This window comes from Lissotriton vulgaris, chromosome 2_1, assembly GCF_964263255.1.
Source record: "Lissotriton vulgaris chromosome 2_1, aLisVul1.2, whole genome shotgun sequence".
Taxonomy (NCBI): domain Eukaryota; kingdom Metazoa; phylum Chordata; class Amphibia; order Caudata; family Salamandridae; genus Lissotriton; species Lissotriton vulgaris.
Genome location: NC_141687.1, coordinates 744242688 through 744265600, shown reverse-complemented (window position 1 = coordinate 744265600; position 22913 = coordinate 744242688). Strand labels below are relative to the sequence as shown.

The 22913-nt window shown below is 40.9% G+C and overlaps 1 protein-coding gene across 9 annotated transcripts in view; it reads left to right on the top strand.

Moving 5' to 3' along the window:
- SOX6 (SRY-box transcription factor 6) overlaps positions 1 to 22913 on the top strand; it is a 790083-nt gene that overhangs the window by 505381 nt on the left and 261789 nt on the right. For all 9 annotated transcript variants that reach the window (XM_086956030.1, XM_086956031.1, XM_086956034.1 and 6 more), the window contains one exon: positions 2368 to 2436. In XM_086956030.1, coding sequence (XP_086812156.1) covers positions 2368 to 2436 — 69 coding nt within the window. The remainder of the gene's footprint in view (positions 1 to 2367; positions 2437 to 22913) is intronic.

The window sequence follows — 22913 nt, the reverse complement described above, 5'->3', positions numbered from 1 at the left end:
TTGTTTTGCTGCCCAGATTTCTCTGTAAAGGATACTGAAAGGGGATGATTTGGTTTTCCATGAAAATGACCACTTAGATGGATACGTACCAATAAAAGCAGATAAGCAGTCCTGGGAGAAAAACTCATTGAAAGAGAATGAGTAATGAACTCTCTGAATGCGCCCAACTGTTAGTCCCTGAGCTGAACATTCGTGCTACTGGACACCCAGAATTTGTCTTTATGAATGTACATAGTTTAGGCTTAAAGGACATTTCCAACTGGCCAAATGGACATTTTTTTCTCCTTAACCTTGACTTTGTGTATTGAATGATTTGTTTTTGTGAGTCACTGGCTTCTTTCCTTGCTCTTTATTGTAACAAAGGATTGAAAGGTTAACATACGTGTTCGTCAATATGTCTATCTAATATTGAAGCTCCTAATTCAAAACATCGACTTGTTTAGAAATAGAATATATAAAATATGAGCTCCAATGCGCAATCAAACTACGCGGAAAAATTGAATAACTGATTCAAGAACCCAAGAGAATTGCAGATCAAATTCTTTAAACATTTCATAAACGTCCTAAAATGCCGGTCTCATCAGTGTGAAATAAGTTAACAATGATGAGCCCGTATGGCAGCCCCTCAGGCATTTCCTCAGTCAGACCAAAATTAATGTGCAGGTTATAGGAATCTGACATTATCACTGGAAATTATCTTTTCAGTTAAATGTCTTTTATGGTGGTATGTAGCACTATATGCTCTGTTGACTTTAATGAGTTGTGACTCTGGATGGTTTATGGGGCGGAATATTTGCCCACATGTAGGAATATGGAGTCATCCCCTAATGGAAAATAACATAAAGGAAAACTGTAAAAAAATCAAGAGGTAGAATGTCATTTAGCCATCCAGAGACGACACAGTAATTAACTATTGACACTTGTGAATAAGCTAGCACAAATTAATCTTGACACATTTGCAGGCGAGTGATATCTTACAGTGAACACTTTGTAATTATATTTCAAAATGAAAATTAAATGACACTTAAAACTAGGCTGTCATGCTCGATGAAGCGAGCATGTAGCTCAACCAATTGGCAAATAAAATTCAGAACTTGCGCCACATGGTGCCTCTGCGCCATATTTCAATGCGCGAAGCTCCACGTACAATTTGTCAGGTGACGACCTAGAGATGTCTTAGATTCAGATTTCAGCTCTAATTGATTTAGGAATAGGAGAGGCGTCTGTGGCCTCGCCGTAATCTGTGCATTGAGGAACTCTCCGACAGGCTTGGCAAATTTTGATTTGTTTTTTTTAGCAAAGTTTTTAACATTGTAACATCAGTATTTCTGCATAATTTCATATTTTTCTAGTTACTTTGAAGATGTGACCTTTAACCTAACCCATCATTCCACGCTCCAACTATGAGCCTATTAAATGCCTTTTCAGTGTTGTATTCTGTTATCCAAAATTAGGGTGGGGGTTTTAAGGGGTTATATAGCACACTAAAGCTGGCAAAGGGCACTAAGAAATACGTTGCCAGTGACCTGAACATAAACAAGAAGTTATATAAAACTCCACCATTCATAGTGAACGGCTTCCAACTCACTAGCCTTTTTTGGCACAAGTAGGAGAAAATATGCATGCTTGAAATGTGGGCTTTGGAGTACTAATTTTATTCAAGTATTATGGGAATCTTGTGCGATCCTTAACAAATGGGAAATTGAATCCTGGTGTGGAATGAGGTTGAAACTTAGGACCATCACATGAACACATGACGTTTTGGAATTCTGTGAAAGGCAGATTTTTCATGAGCACCCTTTGGAAGTTGATAAATAATTTAATAGATGGAGACCTGAAAAAAGATTGCATTAAGGTTCAGTATTAATCATAAAAGGCAATGATGAACAGAAACACATGGGGTGAAAGGAGCCCCAAAAGGATCCATTTAGACACAGTAGCAGGTTGTGTACTACTGAGCATTTATGGACCATGAAAACTAAGGGGAGAAACTCGGGTCAAAAATGGCCAAAGCCCTAATCATTGTGCACAGGCAGATACCGTCATGGTGTGGGTTCATCATTTGTAAAAGCAATCATTGTTGATACCCTTCAGAAAGAGAGGTGGATTGGAATCCAATCTGGACAGCTGACCTCAAACAGTTTCTAAGATATAGTGGAAGTTACTTAAATGAAGGTGTTATAATTTCAGTAAGAGATTGGGCTAATGTGCTTCTATAAAAGGTGCCTTGCCTTTGACTGCTTTCCTGACAGCTGTTTTAATACTTGTGCCAAATATAGAGAATTAGCGCAAGAGAGATTTTTCAATCTGAGATTAGAAGTAAAAGTAGTACTACAATTTAATGCTTTATTATTTCATGTTCTGCAGATTGCAAGACAGCAACAGCAGCTTCTGCAGCAGCAGCACAAAATCAATCTACTGCAGCAGCAAATTCAGGTCAGTGTCCTTACATCCATTCTTCTTACCCTGCCTACATGTCATTATCAAACAAGAAAGAAGGTAAATCAAATAACAAACATTTAATTCTCATAGAAGACACTAACAACTTTAGGATTAAAGGTGAATTTTAGGACGTCTTTTAGAAAAGTAAACCATGAAACCTTGCGTGAGAAAAATTGATAATCTGTTTTAACCCACCTAAATGTTTCATACCATTTTTATACCCTTTGTGCTTCTTAAAAACTAGAAGAATTCCATCCCCAGTATCCTCAATACTATTATTCGCCTGTCTTGGAGAGTACTTTTTTATACTAAATTAGTGAGTAGCAAAGCATGATTATAGTTATCTATCGAGCTCTGCTGGATTCTGTGGTTAGATGGATTAGGGATTAGAGCACAGGTTAGAATGGGTCAGTATTACTTGAGCGGTTGCCTTGTCACACTGAAGTTGAATAGCAGTGCCACACTCTTCAGTGCTCGGCTGTGGAAAGTGTGATTACTTTGTGAGCTTTTTGAGGTTAGACGTCAGCAGGTATTTTGGTTACTACTTACTTGTAAATGTTTCAATTCATCCTCTCAAATGTGCTATCATCGGCAGTATTACCAGTCATGGGTCATTTTGTATGGATCACCTGTTGGGATTTGTGCAAGGATTATGACTCTGTCGGAATCCTCAATGTTTTAAGGGGTGGCCTGAAATCTGATGTCATAGGCAGACAGTGCATTTTTGCAAAGCATCAAAGCTAGCACCCTTTGTTACACAATGTCCATTGGTGAGGCTTCCCTAGATTTCCGGGACTAGAGGGCTCCTCCGTGGGTACAACACCCCACTGCAGTTCCTTGGCATTGTGACTGACCGCTCTAGTGTTCTACCCTGCCCCTAAAAAAAGGCTCTGGGGACAATCTTTGTAGAGCACCAACGGGGCTAGCCACAGAGTTTGCTGCATGACAAAGCTTTGCTGTCCCGGCCCATTCCTGTGGTAGAGGTGACACACTGCTGCTATTCCCTTTTTGCTTAGTTGAACACCCCACCTTGCACATGCCTGCTCACCACACCTTGCAGATGAAGGACCTCCACTATATGAATGCCCCAGCAGTCAAGGGTGAAACAGTACTGTCATCTGTAATTATAAGTATATCTTTAGTAAGCTGCATCACCTTTCTGAATTATGCACTATGTGCATACATTTTATTTTTGAGATGTGCATCATGCTAGATGTATCCTGGTGAGCTCATGAATCAAACATATGTAGTGCTGAATGAGTCACGTGTGCCTAAATTTCAAGAGAGTGTGTGCACATAGAGTGTGTATCATACTGTAGTCACGTTATGTGAATATGATTATTTTATATCCATGGGCTTATGCTTTGCACATAAAACCATGAGTTCTTTTGGGCATGTGTGTTGCACTGTGCTTGGACCCTCATTGTGCTACATGAACTGTGTGTCTACATGGCACTTTGATTGTAATTTTGGGCTTATTTGAGTTCTTGAAGGGAACAATATAATGTTATATTTAATCTTGTGGTGGCTGTAGATAGAGCAACATGCTTTCCTGTGAACCCTGATAAGGATAGCTCCTTACCCACTGTTCTTCTCAGATGCTCTCAGATTTTCTCTCAGCAAAGTATCTACCGCCATTTTTTTCATTTTATTTTTTTAAATTAAAATGTATCTCCAACTAAACTTTGAGCCCAAGGCACCCTCCTAATTCACCTATTTGGATAGGGTCGCCCATGCATTCTCCGCCCCTCAGGCGGGCCTTTCCTAAGTATCCTTGCTCCACCGTGGCTCATGTGCCAAGAGGTGGCACGCGGCCAAAGTACCTTTCTCTGGAGCTCACAGCCACCATCCAATGCCATGTAGATTTTAATAGCACTCTTACGGTTTAATTTACACGCCAAACCACTGTAACTATCAGATCTGCGTTCCACGTTTTGCATCAACCCATGTCTAGGAAAATATTATTCAAAGACATGCTGTCCTCATATTTATTATGTGTGTGCAGGTTAATGCCAGAAAACTGAGATTTTCCACCAAAATGTAGAGCACTTGTAAACCTGGTAACCCAGTCGTCGTACAATGCAGGATTTGTGAAGGAACCTGTAAATCACAGCTTTCTGTCACTCCTATCACTGAGAAGGACATTGAGCAAGGCAGTGTTTCATTTTTTTGCATGTTTTGCAACTGACAGTTTCCAAACACTTCTGTTCCCTGTATACTAAGAAATAGAAGACAAACATCACTTTCTAATTTTGTCCATTTTTATGACAGTTTCCAAACTAATGTCCAAAGGTGTCCATTTTTCTGACAGTTTCCAAACGACTCAGCGATTGGAGAACAAAATCACTTTCTAATTTTGCCCATTTTTATCCTGTAGATTTGCTTGATATTTTTCTTTTTGTACTTGTATGCACTCCCATACTTTCCCCATTTACACTATTTATTTTGTTGACGAATATACATCTTCATTTCTGTCTCTTACCCAATTTTTATCTGTATCTTCCACCCACTCTCCCAGAAGGTGGAAAAACCTTGGGGCACATTTACAAGGAGCTAGCACTGTGTATATTTTTTTCATGCAGCGGCGGCGCAATCAGTGCCCCACACTGCTCCATATTTGCAAACTGAAGCATTGGGACCAAAACATCAGTTTATCGAGATCTGCGTCAAATTATACCTGCACCAGGTATATTGTATGCAGGGTAAGCGTTTCCATTTTAAAGCCATGTAGAACTGACGTAGTGAAATTTACAACTTTTCACTTTGTCACTCTGCGACTTGACTGCATAAAAATCCATACCCCTTCTCAAACCCGGCAGAAGGATCGACGCAGGGCTTTTAACATTGGTCTCGCCTCTGTGTTCTGATGCATAGCTGGGGTTGCGTCAGTCTTCTGACCAACTTCCGCAATGCGTCACTTTAGCACCAAAAGATGAGTATGAATTTCTGACGCATCGTGAATCATTGCGCCATGGTGCACTGTAATGTAAATACAGCACATTCATGGTGTCATTAGGACATCTGCGGCAGGCGCAAGAAATCTGATGCACCGATGTGTCAGTTCTTGTAAATATGCCCCTAGACTCGAAGTGTGAAATTGTGCAATGCTGATCTGTTCAACACTCACTTTGAGGGGCTTGTTAACCCATAATTTGGCAAAAACAGGGGGTTTCCAGCCAAAATTGAGAAAATGAGATTGGCAGTTCAACCCACACCTTTTTGTTATGCCTCAAACATATTTTACATGTAAACGCAGGTGATGGAGAACCGAGCATGGAATAAAAGAAACACCAGGAGAAAGTGTAATGAGAGTAGAGATTCCCATAACTGTTCATATCCGTTTTCATTCACTCCTAATAATGAAGCAAAAATATGTTAATAGAAACGACGTCCAGCTACATGAGTTCAGAAACATTTGACTAAAAAATCTTCTTGCTCTTATTAAATTGGAGATTTGGTGATCTGGCAACTCTGTACCTGAATATGGCATCAGCTTTGATTAACAAAATACCTAGTTTGGTCTTTCAAAATGCCCATATTTTCCAAGACATAGAACAAGGGGTGTCCAATGTAGGTCCAGGGTTGTTGGATTAATGCTAGGCTGTCAGGCTAAGTGTGTAAGATAAAATTTACATACAATTGAACTAAATATAACTCATGTACACGGTCAGGTGTGATCCAGAAAATCCGGCACGTCTGCTGGACCCATTTTGGACACTCCATGCAGCCATCAACTGATCAGCTCGTTTACTATAAACAATAAGAATCCACCTATGAGTGATACATACTCCCTACAGTGGTGGGGAGAACATAGTGTTTTTAAAATACCCCTCACACACCAAAAGGAGCCTTGGTGTCATGCTTCATCATTGGGGTCTTCGCACCCCTCTACGGGATGCGGCGTGCTGCTACCTACGGCTACGTAGGAGCACTTTTACCAATGACTTTTTATCACTTATAGGTGGATTCTTATTGTTTATTCATATGAGCCAGGGAGAACGAATCCACGTGAATATTCTCTCTCTCCCTCTCTCCTTTATTTGTTATTTTTCAGCTCGTTTACTAGACATGACCTCTTTCAGTCTGCCTAGATCACAAAGGTATCTCAGGGAACGGCCATATCTGATCTGTGGAATTCTCAAAATATGCTCCCAGCGAGATTATAGAATCAATTGCTATTTGTTCAATCCAATTTAAATTCAAACACCAAAAAAGGAAAATATTTCTCAAATTTGTCCATGCACCTCTTTTTCACTCATTTGGTATTAGGGGATGGCCAGTACCACGGGTAATCACTAGGAGGTGCAGACTTGCTATTACATGTACCCTGGCACCGTGGTACTAGCCCTGCTACAGGAGCTCTTGGAAGCCTTAGCCTGTCAAGTCTGCAGAATGGCACATGGTTGGTGGGGACCTCGTAGGCATGCCGGCTAGTTACCTGCAAATCCAATCTCCCCATAATCTTCACGTCTCTAGATACAAAGGCAATAATACCAAACTGTTGATAAATAAACCTTTGTTTTACTGGCTTTTTAGGGGGAATTGGTAGATCTCTCTAAGAACCCCAATGGCTTAGGGAAGGCGCAGAAGAAACACTACGTCTCTGCAGAAGGTGCCACAGAGCCTCCAGAAGTAGGAATTTAGAAGACACCTGTTGGCATAGTGTAGACAGTCCACCCAGAGAGGTGGAGAGACATTTTTTCTGACTTCTATTATGGTACTGGCATTACCATCTATCGGTAATGTGTGAGACCCAATAGAGTGAAATGTCTCTTGTTCTTCAGAGATAAGCATAATATGATACATTCAGGAAACTGTTTTATACTCACCTTTACTAGCTGGTCAGTATAGATTGTCATCTATTGGGAGGGCCACTGGAATTATGTGGTAATTGGAGGCTCAAATTATGCAGCAGGGTTGACTTAATTATGCGGCAAGAAACGGCAAATTATTTGGCATACCATGGCATATTTTCTGATAATATTCCTTTTTTTGTCATTTTTACACTTGTTAACACTGTCTGGGCATAAATGGCACCTCGTTAGTATGAGTTTAACACCCAAACGTAACAACAGAAAGGTGATCAGTCAACCTTTGCAAAGGGCCTTCCACTGCATAGCAAAACACGTCTGTGCGTTTTTAGTAATGTTTGAACCGTCTGAGCTAGAAACAAATGTTTATATGTTAAAATTTGCTTATTATGCTGCCGATAATGGATTTTGTGGAAAATGCAGCATATACATAATTATGCAAAAAACGCCACAACAACACAATTGCATAAAATAAAACCAGAGACACTGCCTATTGGAGATAGATGTGTTGCCGGCGTGGGCGTACTAGCATAGAGCATTTTAGTCTGGAAACTTTAATGTTCAATATACTTCTGTTAATTTTCTCTCTTTTTTGTTGTGTCTTGTGACCGTGACTCGGTATTTTCTTGCTTTGTGGTTTCTCTTTTAGTTTAATGAAATATGTTTTTGAGCCCTTATCATTCATTTGATTTATTGGTACTTCATAAATCATATACGTTATTTCTTTGCTGAAATGCTCACAATATCATAGAATTAGGAAATTAAGCACCTATGCAAATTAATAACAACTAAATTTAAAATCGTGATTATATGGTCTCCACCATCAAAAGGTAAAACAGTTTTACAGTTTATTTCCATCAAAACGAATGCAAATTTTAACACCTGTCACTAACGCCAAGCAAATTAAAAGTCATCATGGAACCATAACAGTGAGTCATACGCCCGATTGTTAAACGTCTTTTACGAGTTTCTCCTTTAGTCTGATAAAAACAAAAACACATTGAATTCACACTGACATTGACAATATTCTGAAATTTTGATGAGAATAATACGTGAGTACTATGGATTAATGTGATGATGTTAAATCTCCCTTTTTAGGCTTAGAAGGGGGCGGATGTGCAGAGTGACTTAAGGAGGTGTCTTTCACATTTAAATATGTTCTGTGAAGTAACAGGTGGCAGGAGACTTCCCCCTCTTCCCCCCGCCACGTGCTGCCAGTGCACTGCTTTTTGCCCTGAAGGTGCATGATAGTGGGGCAGTTCTTACGTCACTACATTCGAAGAGAGCAGGCCTTCAGCCTGGAGATTCCTTTCTCCACAGGAAGCTCAGAGCAGGACGCTGAATACAATATCCCCCTCGCCTCATCTCACGCTTGATTAATCGCTGAAAATTCACACACTCAAGCGCGCTGAATAAGGGCTATGTCTTTATGGGCCTCCCATGTCCAAAGATCAGGAATAATTACATTCCACATTAGCCTTCATGGCCAGCCTGACCTGGTTAATTAATTTTTTGCTGGGATAATAATAGCAGAAATATATTTAAAGATATGCTTCATCATTAAGTATCTAATTGACCTCCAATTTCAAGAGCTGGACCTTTCGTTTATTGCCTCTTGGAAAGGGGTTAAACATTTCAGCAATTGAAAAGCTGGCTGAAGAGGCAGTGGGCCGGGCTCCAAGCGCAGCAGCGTTGTTAGCCTGTAATCACTCCGCCTAGCTTGCCTTTCTTTGTTTGTAGACGGTATTGAGCAGCGTCAACCGCGAGGAAGGGAGTCGCGCGGCTATCTCTGCCAATCAATTGAAATATTTATTTAGTTAGTGATCATAGATCAAATACTAAATCAATGAGCTCTAAATAGAAAGAGAACAAACTTTGACAAGGTCAGTAGGTCTGGCTTACATTTTGAGTACTGACGAAAATATTTTAAAAAGTCTGCTGAAGTTAGCAAAAAACCAATGAAAAGTTTATTTTGTTAATATGATGTATCAATGGGATAGATAATGTAATGTGTGATCAGCCATTTTACTTTTAAGATGTGAAATAGTCTTCCTGCATTGCAATGTAAGCACTCCAGAGGAGGGCAAATGGTACACTAAAGCCCATGAATTCGTTGAGAGACAATACTCCTCTGGGCTGAACCAGAAGACTCTCTATGTATATATTTTTTTAAACTGTTAACAACTGGTTTTTATGAATGGCTGTACAGTCAAGCCAGAGCTAAAAATGAAGCACATAGAAATGAAGCACACAAATGTGTTAGCACTTCCTCCGGATTTAATTGTGTGTTGGGCAAAGGCCACTGGTAAAAACAGCACTCACAATCATAGGGGTAACTTCAAGTTTCTTAAAAAATCTAAAATATTGTTATAATTGTATGTTCAGTTAAGAATTAGCTAGGAAGAAAATAACTGTGTGTCCCTAGCTGTTGCCTACCTGCACTCCATTTCATTTCTTTTTAATCGCCCACAGTGGCGGCTCGCAGAGAGAGTGCTGTGAGGCGGGGGAGGGGCAGGGTGGAGAGGTAGTGGACTCCAACATATCACGCCGAATGGAGTAAAGCAAGTACATAAAGAAAATAAAACAATTTACATTGCTTGCGCTGCATCAACAAGATGACGAGGCAGCGCGCGCAATGTAAATTGTTTTATTTATTCATTTACTTACTTAACTCCGTATGTCGGAGTCCACTACCCACCACCCTGCCCCTCCCCCGCCCTGACCCACCGCCCGCAGCACTCCGTCGGCGAGCCTACACTGATCGCCCATGGTCTCACAATTGTGGTTCTCATTGGAATCTGAGAATCAGTAGGAAAAATGCAAATCAAATTGTTGGTTTTTCTGATCTAATTATCTTTTTGAGATCAGTTTAACTGTGTCGTACTCCACTTCAAACATTCCCATTGTTAAACTATTTGATGAAGAAAAAGTTAATAATAAATGCAAAATCAGAGGCGTTTAATAAATGGTACATATTATATCCTAAAAACAATACGAATATTCAGTGGTCTATAAAACCAGCTGCTAATCTAGATACATTTCTAGAACAAAGTGCACAAAAGATGCTATCAAACTGAGTGTAACCAAAAAGGATCAAGACAAGATATAGAGATTAATGAAAAGGTAGGACCCATTCAGGATTGTTGTAGTCCCATCATTCACCAAAGTGACCAGTGTCATCATTTGGTGTTCCAACCAACCTCCTCTCCTTCCTCGCGAATCACCGAGGAATGCTGAGTAAGTTGTATCCTCTGTTGGGTCTTATCAAAGGAAAAGAGAGTGTAGAGGAAGTTTTAGAGCTTGTATTTGGCCCCTTGGGGTAGTTCCAATTAGAAAAGTGCAGTGCGAGAAGTAGAAAAGTGTATAGTCAAAATAGGATTTGCAAGTGAAGAAAAAATATTTTCTTTTTAATGACCTCAGATGCATTCCTACGTAAAAATTGTGCATAAAAACAGCATGTCAAAGGGTTCACTGCTGATGAATGGTCGACATGTTTCAGCCAAATGGACAACTGTCCCCGTCTTTCTTCAGTACCTCACCAAAAATGTCTTTGCTACTGCAATACTTTTAACGTGAAAATCAATTCTCTATTCTAAATATACATACGGTATGGGTTCACTATACCCTTGTTCTCTTATTCTGCTCCTCTGTATCTACAAGATGTATAGGACATCCTGAGATTACGAGTAATTGACCTCACCTCACTCGGCACCAGCTCCAGTCAATGAGGCTGTCCATCGTTATCTCACACTAAAACGAAGCTGCCTATAAGAACTTTTCTATGTAACATTTTTTTCAAGCGTTCATAATATAAAAAATATATAACAAATATCTGATTTCAATTATTCAATCGTTCCTCCAAATATGGGCCCAGTAATTTATGGTATCACGACTTAAGTCCAACTTTGCCAGTAATTCATATGGTGTTTATAATCATTAACACATAGCTGCTATAGCTTCATTGTCTAATTCCATTTTGTACATTTTGTAGATTTCCATAACATTATGAAACACTGTCAAACATATAGCAAAACCTAAAGTAGGGCTACATTATAGGAAAACTGGTGGCCGTAATACATTTTTAGAGTGACTGACAGACAAGCAGAGTAAATGTTACATGAGGCTGGGCTGTCTCAACACTAAAGGCCTATTTAGTGGAGAAGCGTGGCTCAATGGTTAGAGCGGCAGACCCTGATGCAGAGGTCTGGCCCGGGACAAGGGTTCAATTCCCGCCTCGGCGGCTCTTGGACTCAATTTCCCCGGACCTGATAATTCTCGCCTCGGTGCCTAGTCTAATCATGGGTCCCACTCTGTGACTCTGGGCAATAGCTTGCTTAATCTCCACAACGGCCCCGGCAGCGCTGTGGATGCCTGGCTTCACCTTGGGGTTGCCCAGGAGTGGACATTTCACAGGAAAGCCAGGATGGGTTCCACAGCGGTATGAATACAGCGCTACGAGGCCTCCGGGTAGAAGTGCGCTATATAAATACACTACATTTACATTTACATTTACATTTTTTGTGGAATCTCATTTTCCTCTCATATTAATGTTTAACACCTTGGCTGCTGTGCATTTTCCCCTCCTGTGCTGACCTTCATTGAATACTATGGTTTCATGACGAGCTCAGCTCGTCATCAGCACAGCTCAACTGTGCCTCATGACGAGCTGAGCTCGTCATGAGCATCGAATGGGTTAAGTGAGTGAGGTTGAGCATTTTGCATCAAAAGATACTGTTACTTTGTTAGGTAGTGCAACAGTAAAAAGTACAAGTACCTGCTCTGGTGTTGCATCTTGCCTTTGCCTCACTTCCTGGAGGCATTACTTGACATTACCTTTCCTCACAGCAACCCCTGACTAAAAATGTCTTCAAATTCTATGCAGGTTAAGTCTTGGATAGGATTGTCATGTCTACAGATTCTTTACTAACCAAGTACCCTGTCCCCCAAATTCTCTGTACCTTTTGGGCAGAGACAGGTAGTTGGATTTGATCTCATTCCACGTTTGGAAGGTATATTTATTACCGTGGTCATGCCCTGAAAATCCTGACACATCCTCTATGCTGTCATCAAAGATGATCAGTGAGGGAGTGGCTTACAAATGGCTATCATAAGAAGCAGCTGCAAGAGAGGCAGGTGCAGAATTTTAATCGGTAACAGTGGACAAAGAAATATGTTTCTCCCTGATGTCCATTGAAAGGTTTCATTTACAATTATTTTATGTTTTGTTACAGTAAAGCTATTAATTATGAAAAAGTACTGTATCTGTTATCAACAGACATGTTTCCTGCAAGAGGTGAGGTGCAACACTGGGGGTCTCTGTATGCAGCCAAAGAATTGAGTAACTTCAAGTTTTTATTAAAAGACATCAAATATAGGCCAGTGTGGAAAAAAGTGTAATTATCAATATGTTAAATTCCTATACAAATACAAATATTCCCGAGATAGAGAAATGAAAATACAGGCAAAATGGAAGATATGAGAAAGAGAAATATAAGTGAAAGAGGCAGAGAGAGGACAGAGAGGGATAGAGAAAGAGAGATACTATGAGAGTGAGAAATGTCGAGGAGGGATGGCAGAGAGGGAACAACAGTACATTTATGTGAATACTGTTTACCTTCAGGGCATGTGCTCGTGTGTCTAACTGATTTATGAGAAGATCAACAATTTTGCATTTTTATCATCACATCACTTTTGTGATGTTCAGTAGTCTGCAAAATCCTCTTGCACTAAACCTTTGTTTTGTTATTTCACTGTGACATTTGAATGTGTGGCTGTTATATGCACAACTGAATTCTTGTTCAATACAAATATATAGATATATATCCTTAATGTATATGTTTTATTCAAGCATTTCAATATTAGCATATGAGCCTAGAGGCATCTGCAAATTTCTCCTATGAAATCTAATCAAGAAATCCCCAAAGACTTTCAATTAAAACATTAAAACAATGTTGTTTTCTTTTTCATAACTGCTAGCACTGTTGTGCTTATGTTCTCTTTTAATGACACATTCCAAATATTATATTTCTTTTAAATGCACTACCCTGCTTTAAACATATCATTCACTGTTTTGTATTTAAATATGATGATCTTGTGTGAGTTTTCTAATTATAGATCCGTAAATGGTAGGATAACATATGTTAAGAACATGAGCAGCAGACTATGAAATGAGCTTCAAGTTAATAAAGTGAACATGCGGTGATGTTAGCCAAATGTTAACGCACATGTTATGAAAATTGATCAATTGAAATATAATCTGAAGGTATTCAACTAGCGGTCTGGTATAGGATTGATCTGTCAGTTTCACTTTCTCACAGAAATGAGCTGAAAAGACTTGTAGTTACTGAAATGAAAACACAATTTCCGTCTAAGTAAAAAGAATGGCATTACTTCGAGCGGTATGAGGTTTGAACAGTGAACCTCCTACTTACTAACTTAGCAATGGTCACATGCATACTAAATCCACCACTGAGTGGTGTTTACTCATTTTATTCAGTTACTAGTAAGACATATCAAAGGTAGCATTGACTTAGTTTGAACCTTTACCATAACCTTTCTATATTCAATCTGAAAAGTCAATTGGTTGAGGCTGACGGCAATTGTGGCTGTAGCTCTATAAGACTTTGCAGTAGCTCTGTCGGTTTGGATGGGAATGTTTGGCAGATTATCTAATTTTATTGGGAACTTTGCAATGCCTTGAATGGAATGGTTATAGCAGTGGGATGTGGCATAAAATGCTTGATAGGGGGGTTGGAAATATCAAAACTTTGCTTTTGAAAGTCTGCAGTAACTATCTTTTATAGTGAGGTTCTCAAATATGTCAAATAGCAAACACAGGAGTTTAAACATAGGTGGGGTCTTGACAACTCGATGTTAAAGGTCAGAAGAGTATGTTTTGGGAAGATAGGACACACAAATTGGCAAAGGCATTCAGCTGCACAGCAGATGCTGAATATCATGATTGTTAGCCTAAAGTATTCTGTAGTCTTTAATGACAAAGTGAATAACAAAATGCCCACCCAGCAAACTTTTGAACGACTTTTGAGGACTTTGTAGGTCAGTGAGATTAAATTGAACAAAAATCCATCAAGGAGGCTATTGCATGTGCCATAAAGTTTCCTGCATGAGGAGGTATACATCCATGTCAGGGATCACCTTGCCTCCTTGAAAGTAGATTTGATGTCTGACATTGAAAACTGAAAAGTTTTCATTAATATAATAATTCAGTTGTAATAATGAGGGGATTGTGATACGTTCTGTTAAGGAAGGAATTTATTTTATTGTTCCTTTGTAAGATTTTCATGCAGTCAGAAATGGTAATTTCAAGATTCATGGGAAGGGAAGAAGTTATGGGAAAGGGCTCAGAGATAATACAGAGTGAAAGCAAAGGCCTCACCAAACATGGGAACAATTAATGTTTTAATTGAACACATAGGTCTTGAGATTTATTATGAATATATCAAGGTACTGTGCATCTCGATGAGTTGCACATAAAAGATTCCATATTATTATACACACATACACACACGCACACACACACGCACATGCACCCACACACACCACCATCCTCATAAGTGCCGGGATCCAGCAGCTATGGTGCGCACCAGGGTATGAGGAAACACTGTATCAAATACTTTCTGACTAATAAGCGGCAAAACGCTACAAGGTGCGCACTCCCACCAAGATAAATTCCAGATACCTCAATTGCGAATTCCAGAGAGATTTATTGTCATAGCCGGACAAACCCAATGCTTTTTGGCATCTGCACACCTTGCTCACAGGTAAAATAAGACCTTTTACGGCATGAATTAAATACAATAGTGATTTAAACAACATGAAAAGAGGACTTCTGCATAGTTTTGCTGGTTACATATTTGGTGGCCATCTTTTAATGAGCACAACAACAATGATAAAAAGCAAAATAAAAGCCCATGCGATAACTTTTGGTGTGTATCACAGGTTGGTCTAGGATTATACATAATCGTATCACAATAACATCCTTAATTCATCATGAATGGACTTTTAAAAGATATAAACCAGTAACTTCTTCTGATGTTCATGTATCCACTTATTCTTTAGTGCTAAAGCGTGCATTCAATTCCAATCGAGAAGATTTTTAAACACATTTACTTATAATGGAAACCAATCATAGTTTCTCAATAACTATTGCATTACATTTAAGGATATGAGCCTTAAAACAGGAACATTAATACGTTCCATATAAAATAAAATAAACCTAAGGTTCCTCATCAAACAATCAGATTAGGTTTACTACAACATACAATGCTACCTCACATGAGATCAGAAAAGGTTTTGTTAAATATTGGAATATTTTGAAAACAGAGGCCACCCTAGTGGATGCATTGGGAAACTATCCGAGCATCACTTATAGGAAAGGGGATTCCTTAGAAGATAAGTTATGCAACAGTGAAATAACTGAGACCAGATCCAATGTTAGCTCCACACAGGGGTTTTATACTTGCATGTCATGCAAGGCCTGCAAGTTTAGTGTCAATGTAAAGAAAATATTTTCTCCTAGCACCAACACTTTTAGAGTGATTGCAACACATTTGACATGCCTATCGGATTTTTGTGTGTATGCACTGACCTGTCCATGCAAGAAAGCTTATTTAGGAAGTACTATGTTTCCAGCCACTTCTGTGTAGTAGACTGTGTTGTTCAGATCACCAGGGGAGGGGATAGTATTCTGAAATGGTGCCAGTTGGAATTGAGATACATACTCGAGCTTGACACAAAAGTACCACATGGTCTGAATTCCGATGAGGAATTAGCTTGTTTTGGGGGGAATATATTTATCTACAATATGGTACTTGCAGGGGTATTTAGCTGTATCCTAAGTATTCCCCATGCACACTATATACATAATTCTTTATGCACCTAGACTTCTGAAAGCATTTTTTGGTTTTAAATTTTTCTTCACAACACTGACAGTTTTTCATTTGGCTTCCTTGTATTTTTCACACTACAAAGGTCCAGCTGAGAAGCATTATTTACAGAAAGAAAAGCATTATAACAAGAAATCAAACCTGGACCATAAAAAATAATAATTAAAAAGTGCAGAGTACCAGACAACAGATATGGTGCTTTATATTTTACAATTTGAGCTATGATACAAATTATGACGCAGTGTGCAAATCAAGGCTTAATATTGCAGTACAGGATACTCATGTTAATAAGGGAATGTCAGCCGACTGAGGTGTTATACTATGAGGCAAAGATCATTTGATTATTTATCAATGTTGATTATAATTACTGTCAATTTGGTAATGTATCAGTATCAGATGTTTGTTCATTCATATTATTCATTATGTGCCATTCATGCATAGTATAATGACAGATATACTGGTTAAGCCCGATTGAGTAATATGCCACTGGGGCAGAATTGAACACATAATTGATGAGGAACCTTAGGTTTATTTTATTTGGACACAGGAGGGGTTACATTTACTATTCCCACTTTAGTCCGTGCAACAGTAGGGAATGTGTTGGACTCAAGAGCGGTACAATTTACTATTCCCACTCCAAATATGCGCAACAGTAGGGAAAGCTTTTAACTCAGGAGGGGTTAAATTAAATATTCACACACCAGTCTGTGCAACTGTGGAGAAAACCTTTAATTCAGGGGAGGGGGTTCAAATTTACTACTTCTACTGTAGGGAAAGTGTTAGACTCAGGAGGGGTAGTATTTACTATTGCCACTCCAGGTTGTGCAACAGTAGGGAAAGCCTTGGACTATGGAGGGGTAAAACTCACTATTCCCACTCCAGTCTGTGCAACAGTAAGGAAAGCGTTGCACTAGGGAGGGGTAGAATTTCCTATTCCCACTTAAGTCGGTACAGCAGTAGAGAGAGAGATTTTAGGTCAAACAAATCACATATAGTAACAACTCTATTAAATAACAAAAAAAAGATAAATATTTAAATTGGAGATTGATATGTCTACATTTTAACAAAAATTTAACAAATTACATTATTATTATTAATTATCAATTAAGACAAATAATATTAATTTCATTCAAATGCCACACTATATTCTCACAATCATTGCAGCCAACAACTAAAGCGAAATTGAAATTAAGGAGCATAACAAAATTAACACACTACACAATAAATAACAAAAATTTTACTAAATTAATAATCATTTTAAAGGTATCATTACTTAAATAACGTCTCCTCTATACCTCTATAAACTAAACAACACACACCTAAAATATTACTTAACAAAAAAGATACATTCATAATTTACATAATTATCAATTAAATAATTAATCATTAATCATTAATATTAAATTAATTAATAACAAATTAATATTTTCTTATCAAAAATGATTTCTTAACTTCCCACCCAATATTTTTGTAAACGATATTAACCCCTTCGATGCTTATGACGGAACGGTTCCGTCATCAGCGTCGGTTGGGCTGTGCTGATGATGGAACCGTTCCGTCACGACCACGCCCGTTTTTAGAACCTTCAACACAGCACGAAAATTTGCGCCACGCTGAAGGTGTTAACAATACATATATTGTTTACATCAATATTAACAACAAAATTGATAACATAGATATTTTGACCAACAATATTACTTAGCTTACAAAATCGATATTCTTGTTAATGTTATTCCTGCATGATGATATGTGTGGATAATGATGTTAAAAATTTGATATTTCTGCATCTTGATATGTTTTACTCAATATTTTGTCCGAATACTGAAGGAGTATGCATACATTCATACCACACAGCCACCCACTGAATTTAGAGGCACTGATGGCTCTCCACTTCTGGGTAGTCCTAGGGAAGAGATATCTCAAAGCTTTCCCACCATTTTCTGACTATGATTCTAACCCTTTGTAGCTAAAATCCAAGCATTTATGGGTTTTTAATGGTGAGAAGCAACAGAATTTAAAAGTAAGCCTAAGCGTTTCAATGTAATAATTAACCTTTGTGCATAATTTATAGAATACTTCAATATTAGCTCTCCATCATAAATCCAAGAGCAATTTTATTATTATGTGTGCTGATCTGGTATCACCCTTCAGAATATCAGCAAGGCACAGAAAGGCCAATCTGTATAAAGAATATAGGGCCAGATGTAGCAAAATCAGAAATACCGACTCTTAATTACCGAATTTTACCGATTCGGTAATTAAGAGTAGGTATTTCTAATGTAGGTACCAATTTGGTTAATTTTACTGAATCTGTAAAAATTGGTATTTACCGATTCGGTAAATACCGAATCGGTATTTGCTATTGAATCCTATGGGCCTTGAAGCCCAAAGGATTCAATATCAAATACCGATTCGGTATTTACCGAATCGGTAAATACCGAATTTTGCAAGGGTGCAGGGGGTGTCACTTTGACTTTGACACCCTCTGGCACCCCTGTTTTACATTGCAAAAACAACAAGTGATGGACCGAATGTGGATCAATGTCACACATTCCCCCAGTCAAAAGATCTGGGCCCAAATCCATCGTTTTTTTGCACTCCACACCACCCTGGGTTAGACAATGGCGATATGCAAATCAGCTCTGACCCTGTTGCCCCATGGGGACAGTCCAGTCCGAACTACAAAAGCCATGTCCTTCCCAGAACGGAATCAAGCATCCGAGGACCGGACCGGTTTCGAGGTAACACCTCTCATCAGCCCGGCTAGCTTGACTCCAGTGGTGTGGAGTGCCTGGGACCCACGTCTGGGCATCCCCAGCGCACTTAGGGCGGCAATTGCAAAAACAACAAGTGATGGACCGAATGTGGATCAATGTCACACATTCCCCCAGTCAAAAGATCTGGGCCCAAATCCATCGTTTTTTTGCACTCCACACCACCCTGGGTTAGACAATGGCGATATGCAAATCAGCTCTGACCCTGTTGCCCTTGCCATAAGTGCGCTGGGGATGCTCAGACGTGGGTCCCAGGCACTCCACACCACTGGAGTCAAGCTAGCCGGGCTGATGAGAGGTGTTACCTCGAAACCGGTCCGGTCCTCGGATGCTTGATTCCGTTCTGGGAAGGACATGGCTTTTGTAGTTCGGACTGGACTGTTCCCATGGGGCACAGGGTCAGAGCTGATTTGCATATCGCCATTGTCTAACCCAGGGTGGTGTGGAGTGCAAAAAAACGATGGATTTGGGCCCAGATCTTTGGACTGGGGTGAATGTGTGACATTGATCCACATTCTGTCCATCACCTGTTTTGTTTGCAATTGCCGCCATAAGTGCGCTGGGGATGCTCAGACGTGGGTCCCAGGCACTCCCCACCACTGGAGTCAAGCTAGCCGGGCTGATGAGAGGTGTTACCTCGAAACCGGTCCGGTCCTCGGATGCTTGATTCCGTTCTGGGAAGGACATGGCTTTTGTAGTTCGGACTGGACTGTTCCCATGGGGCACAGGGTCAGAGCTGATTTGCATATCGCCATTGTCTAACCCAGGGTGCTGTGGAGTGCAAAAAAACGATGGAATTGGGCCCAGATCTTTGGACTGGGGTGAATGTGTGACATTGATCCACATTCTGTCCATCACCTGTTTTGTTTGCAATTGCCGCCATAAGTGCGCTGGGGATGCTCAGACGTGGGTCCCAGGCACTCCACACCACTGGAGTCAAGCTAGCCGGGCTGATGAGAGGTGTTACCTCGAAACCGGTCCGGTCCTCGGATGCTTGATTCCGTTCTGGGAAGGACATGGCTTTTGTAGTTCGGACTGGACTGTTCCCATGGGGCACAGGGTCAGAGCTGATTTGCATATCGCCATTGTCTAACCCAGGGTGGTGTGGAGTGCAAAAAAACGATGGATTTGGGCCCAGATCTTTGGACTGGGGTGAATGTGTGACATTGATCCACATTCTGTCCATCACCTGTTTTGTTTGCAATTGCCGCCATAAGTGCGCTGGGGATGCTCAGACGTGGGTCCCAGGCACTCCACACCACTGGAGTCAAGCTAGCCGGGCTGATGAGAGGTGTTACCTCGAAACCGGTCCGGTCCTCGGATGCTTGATTCCGTTCTGGGAAGGACATGGCTTTTGTAGTTCGGACTGGACTGTTCCCATGGGGCACAGGGTCAGAGCTGATTTGCATATCGCCATTGTCTAACCCAGGGTGGTGTGGAGTGCAAAAAAACGATGGATTTGGGCCCAGATCTTTGGACTGGGGTGAATGTGTGACATTGATCCACATTCTGTCCATCACTTGTTTTGTTTGCAATTGCCGCCATAAGTGCGCTGGGGATGCTCAGACGTGGGTCCCAGGCACTCCACACCACTGGAGTCAAGCTAGCCGGGCTGATGAGAGGTGTTACCTCGAAACCGGTCCGGTCCTCGGATGCTTGATTCCGTTCTGGGAAGGACATGGCTTTTGTAGTTCGGACTGGACTGTTCCCATGGGGCACAGGGTCAGAGCTGATTTGCATATCGCCATTGTCTAACCCAGGGTGGTGTGGAGTGCAAAAAAACGATGGATTTGGGCCCAGATCTTTGGACTGGGGTGAATGTGTGACATTGATCCACATTCTGTCCATCACCTGTTTTGTTTGCAATTGCCGCCATAAGTGCGCTGGGGATGCTCAGACGTGGGTCCCAGGCACTCCACACCACTGGAGTCAAGCTAGCCGGGCTGATGAGAGGTGTTACCTCGAAACCGGTCCGGTCCTCGGATGCTTGATTCCGTTCTGGGAAGGACATGGCTTTTGTAGTTCGGACTGGACTGTTCCCATGGGGCACAGGGTCAGAGCTGATTTGCATATCGCCATTGTCTAACCCAGGGTGCTGTGGAGTGCAAAAAAACGATGGAATTGGGCCCAGATCTTTGGACTGGGGTGAATGTGTGACATTGATCCACATTCTGTCCATCACCTGTTTTGTTTGCAATTGCCGCCATAAGTGCGCTGGGGATGCTCAGACGTGGGTCCCAGGCACTCCACACCACTGGAGTCAAGCTAGCCGGGCTGATGAGAGGTGTTACCTCGAAACCGGTCCGGTCCTCGGATGCTTGATTCCGTTCTGGGAAGGACATGGCTTTTGTAGTTCGGACTGGACTGTTCCCATGGGGCACAGGGTCAGAGCTGATTTGCATATCGCCATTGTCTAACCCAGGGTGGTGTGGAGTGCAAAAAAACGATGGATTTGGGCCCAGATCTTTGGACTGGGGTGAATGTGTGACATTGATCCACATTCTGTCCATCACCTGTTTTGTTTGCAATTGCCGCCATAAGTGCGCTGGGGATGCTCAGACGTGGGTCCCAGGCACTCCACACCACTGGAGTCAAGCTAGCCGGGCTGATGAGAGGTGTTACCTCGAAACCGGTCCGGTCCTCGGATGCTTGATTCCGTTCTGGGAAGGACATGGCTTTTGTAGTTCGGACTGGACTGTTCCCATGGGGCACAGGGTCAGAGCTGATTTGCATATCGCCATTGTCTAACCCAGGGTGGTGTGGAGTGCAAAAAAACGATGGATTTGGGCCCAGATCTTTGGACTGGGGTGAATGTGTGACATTGATCCACATTCTGTCCATCACCTGTTTTGTTTGCAATTGCGACCCCTGTTTTACATGGCACAGGTGTACATGTACATGCACAGATGTGCATGTACACCTGAATAGGTATTTTACCATGCAATTGTATTGCATGGTAAAATACCGATTTTCAAAGCCCTGTGTCAATGTTAAAATTGGCACCTACATACCAAACATGCATTTTCGGTAATTTTACCGACCGGTATATTTACCGATTCGGTAAAATATACAGAATCGGTAATTTTACCGATTCTGTAATTTTACCGAATCGGTAAAATTATTGATTCGGTAAAATTACGGAAAATGCATGTTTTTTATCCCCCTACATCTCCATGGCCATTTACCGGTCGGTAACGGCCGAATTCGGCCGTTACCGGCCGGTAAATGGCCAAAATCTCCCACCTACATCTGGCCCATAGTGTGTTAGATAGTTCCTATCTTTGCAAAAAGGGCATCATTTTTACATACAGCCTTCATGCTTATATGTACTGTTGAACGATACCATTCAAGAAATGTGGGCACACCTCTACTAGGTGTGAGTGCTGCTAAAAATATTTCTCACCACCACCACTTTTCATGGCAGTCACACCACCATGAAAAGTGTGTCGTGAGGAAGCTCGTAATATGCTTAGCGGGCCGCAGCAGATTTGCCAAGCCTATTGCGGTCTCAAGACCACTGTGCCACCATGAGGGATCTCTGATCCCTGGAAGTTGCAGTGGTCCCAGGGTGGCCCCACCAGCCTGGTTGTAATAGGGCAGTCGGGATCCACCTCCTCCCCTCCCCTGTGATTCTGGCGGTCCTTGGACCACCAGACTCATAATAAGACCCTTAGACTTTTGTGGATCGGTTCCATCACAAATGTGATGGCTATACTGTCCACCATAATATATGTCCCTTTTATCCTGCGGCACTTGTAATATCACTGACCGGATATCCGTCACATTTGTGTCCGAAAAACCATCCACCAAATTCTTAACAGGCCCAAAATCTCTTATTTTTGTAGGGAGTTTAGATTTCTTGTTCATAAAATCAAGTTATCCTTGCACTAAGCAGTTTTTAGTATTACTCAAGTATTGTTCCCTTTGAAACTAAATGTTGGCAATGCTCTACTTACTTTTGCTCCTAATACCATCATAAC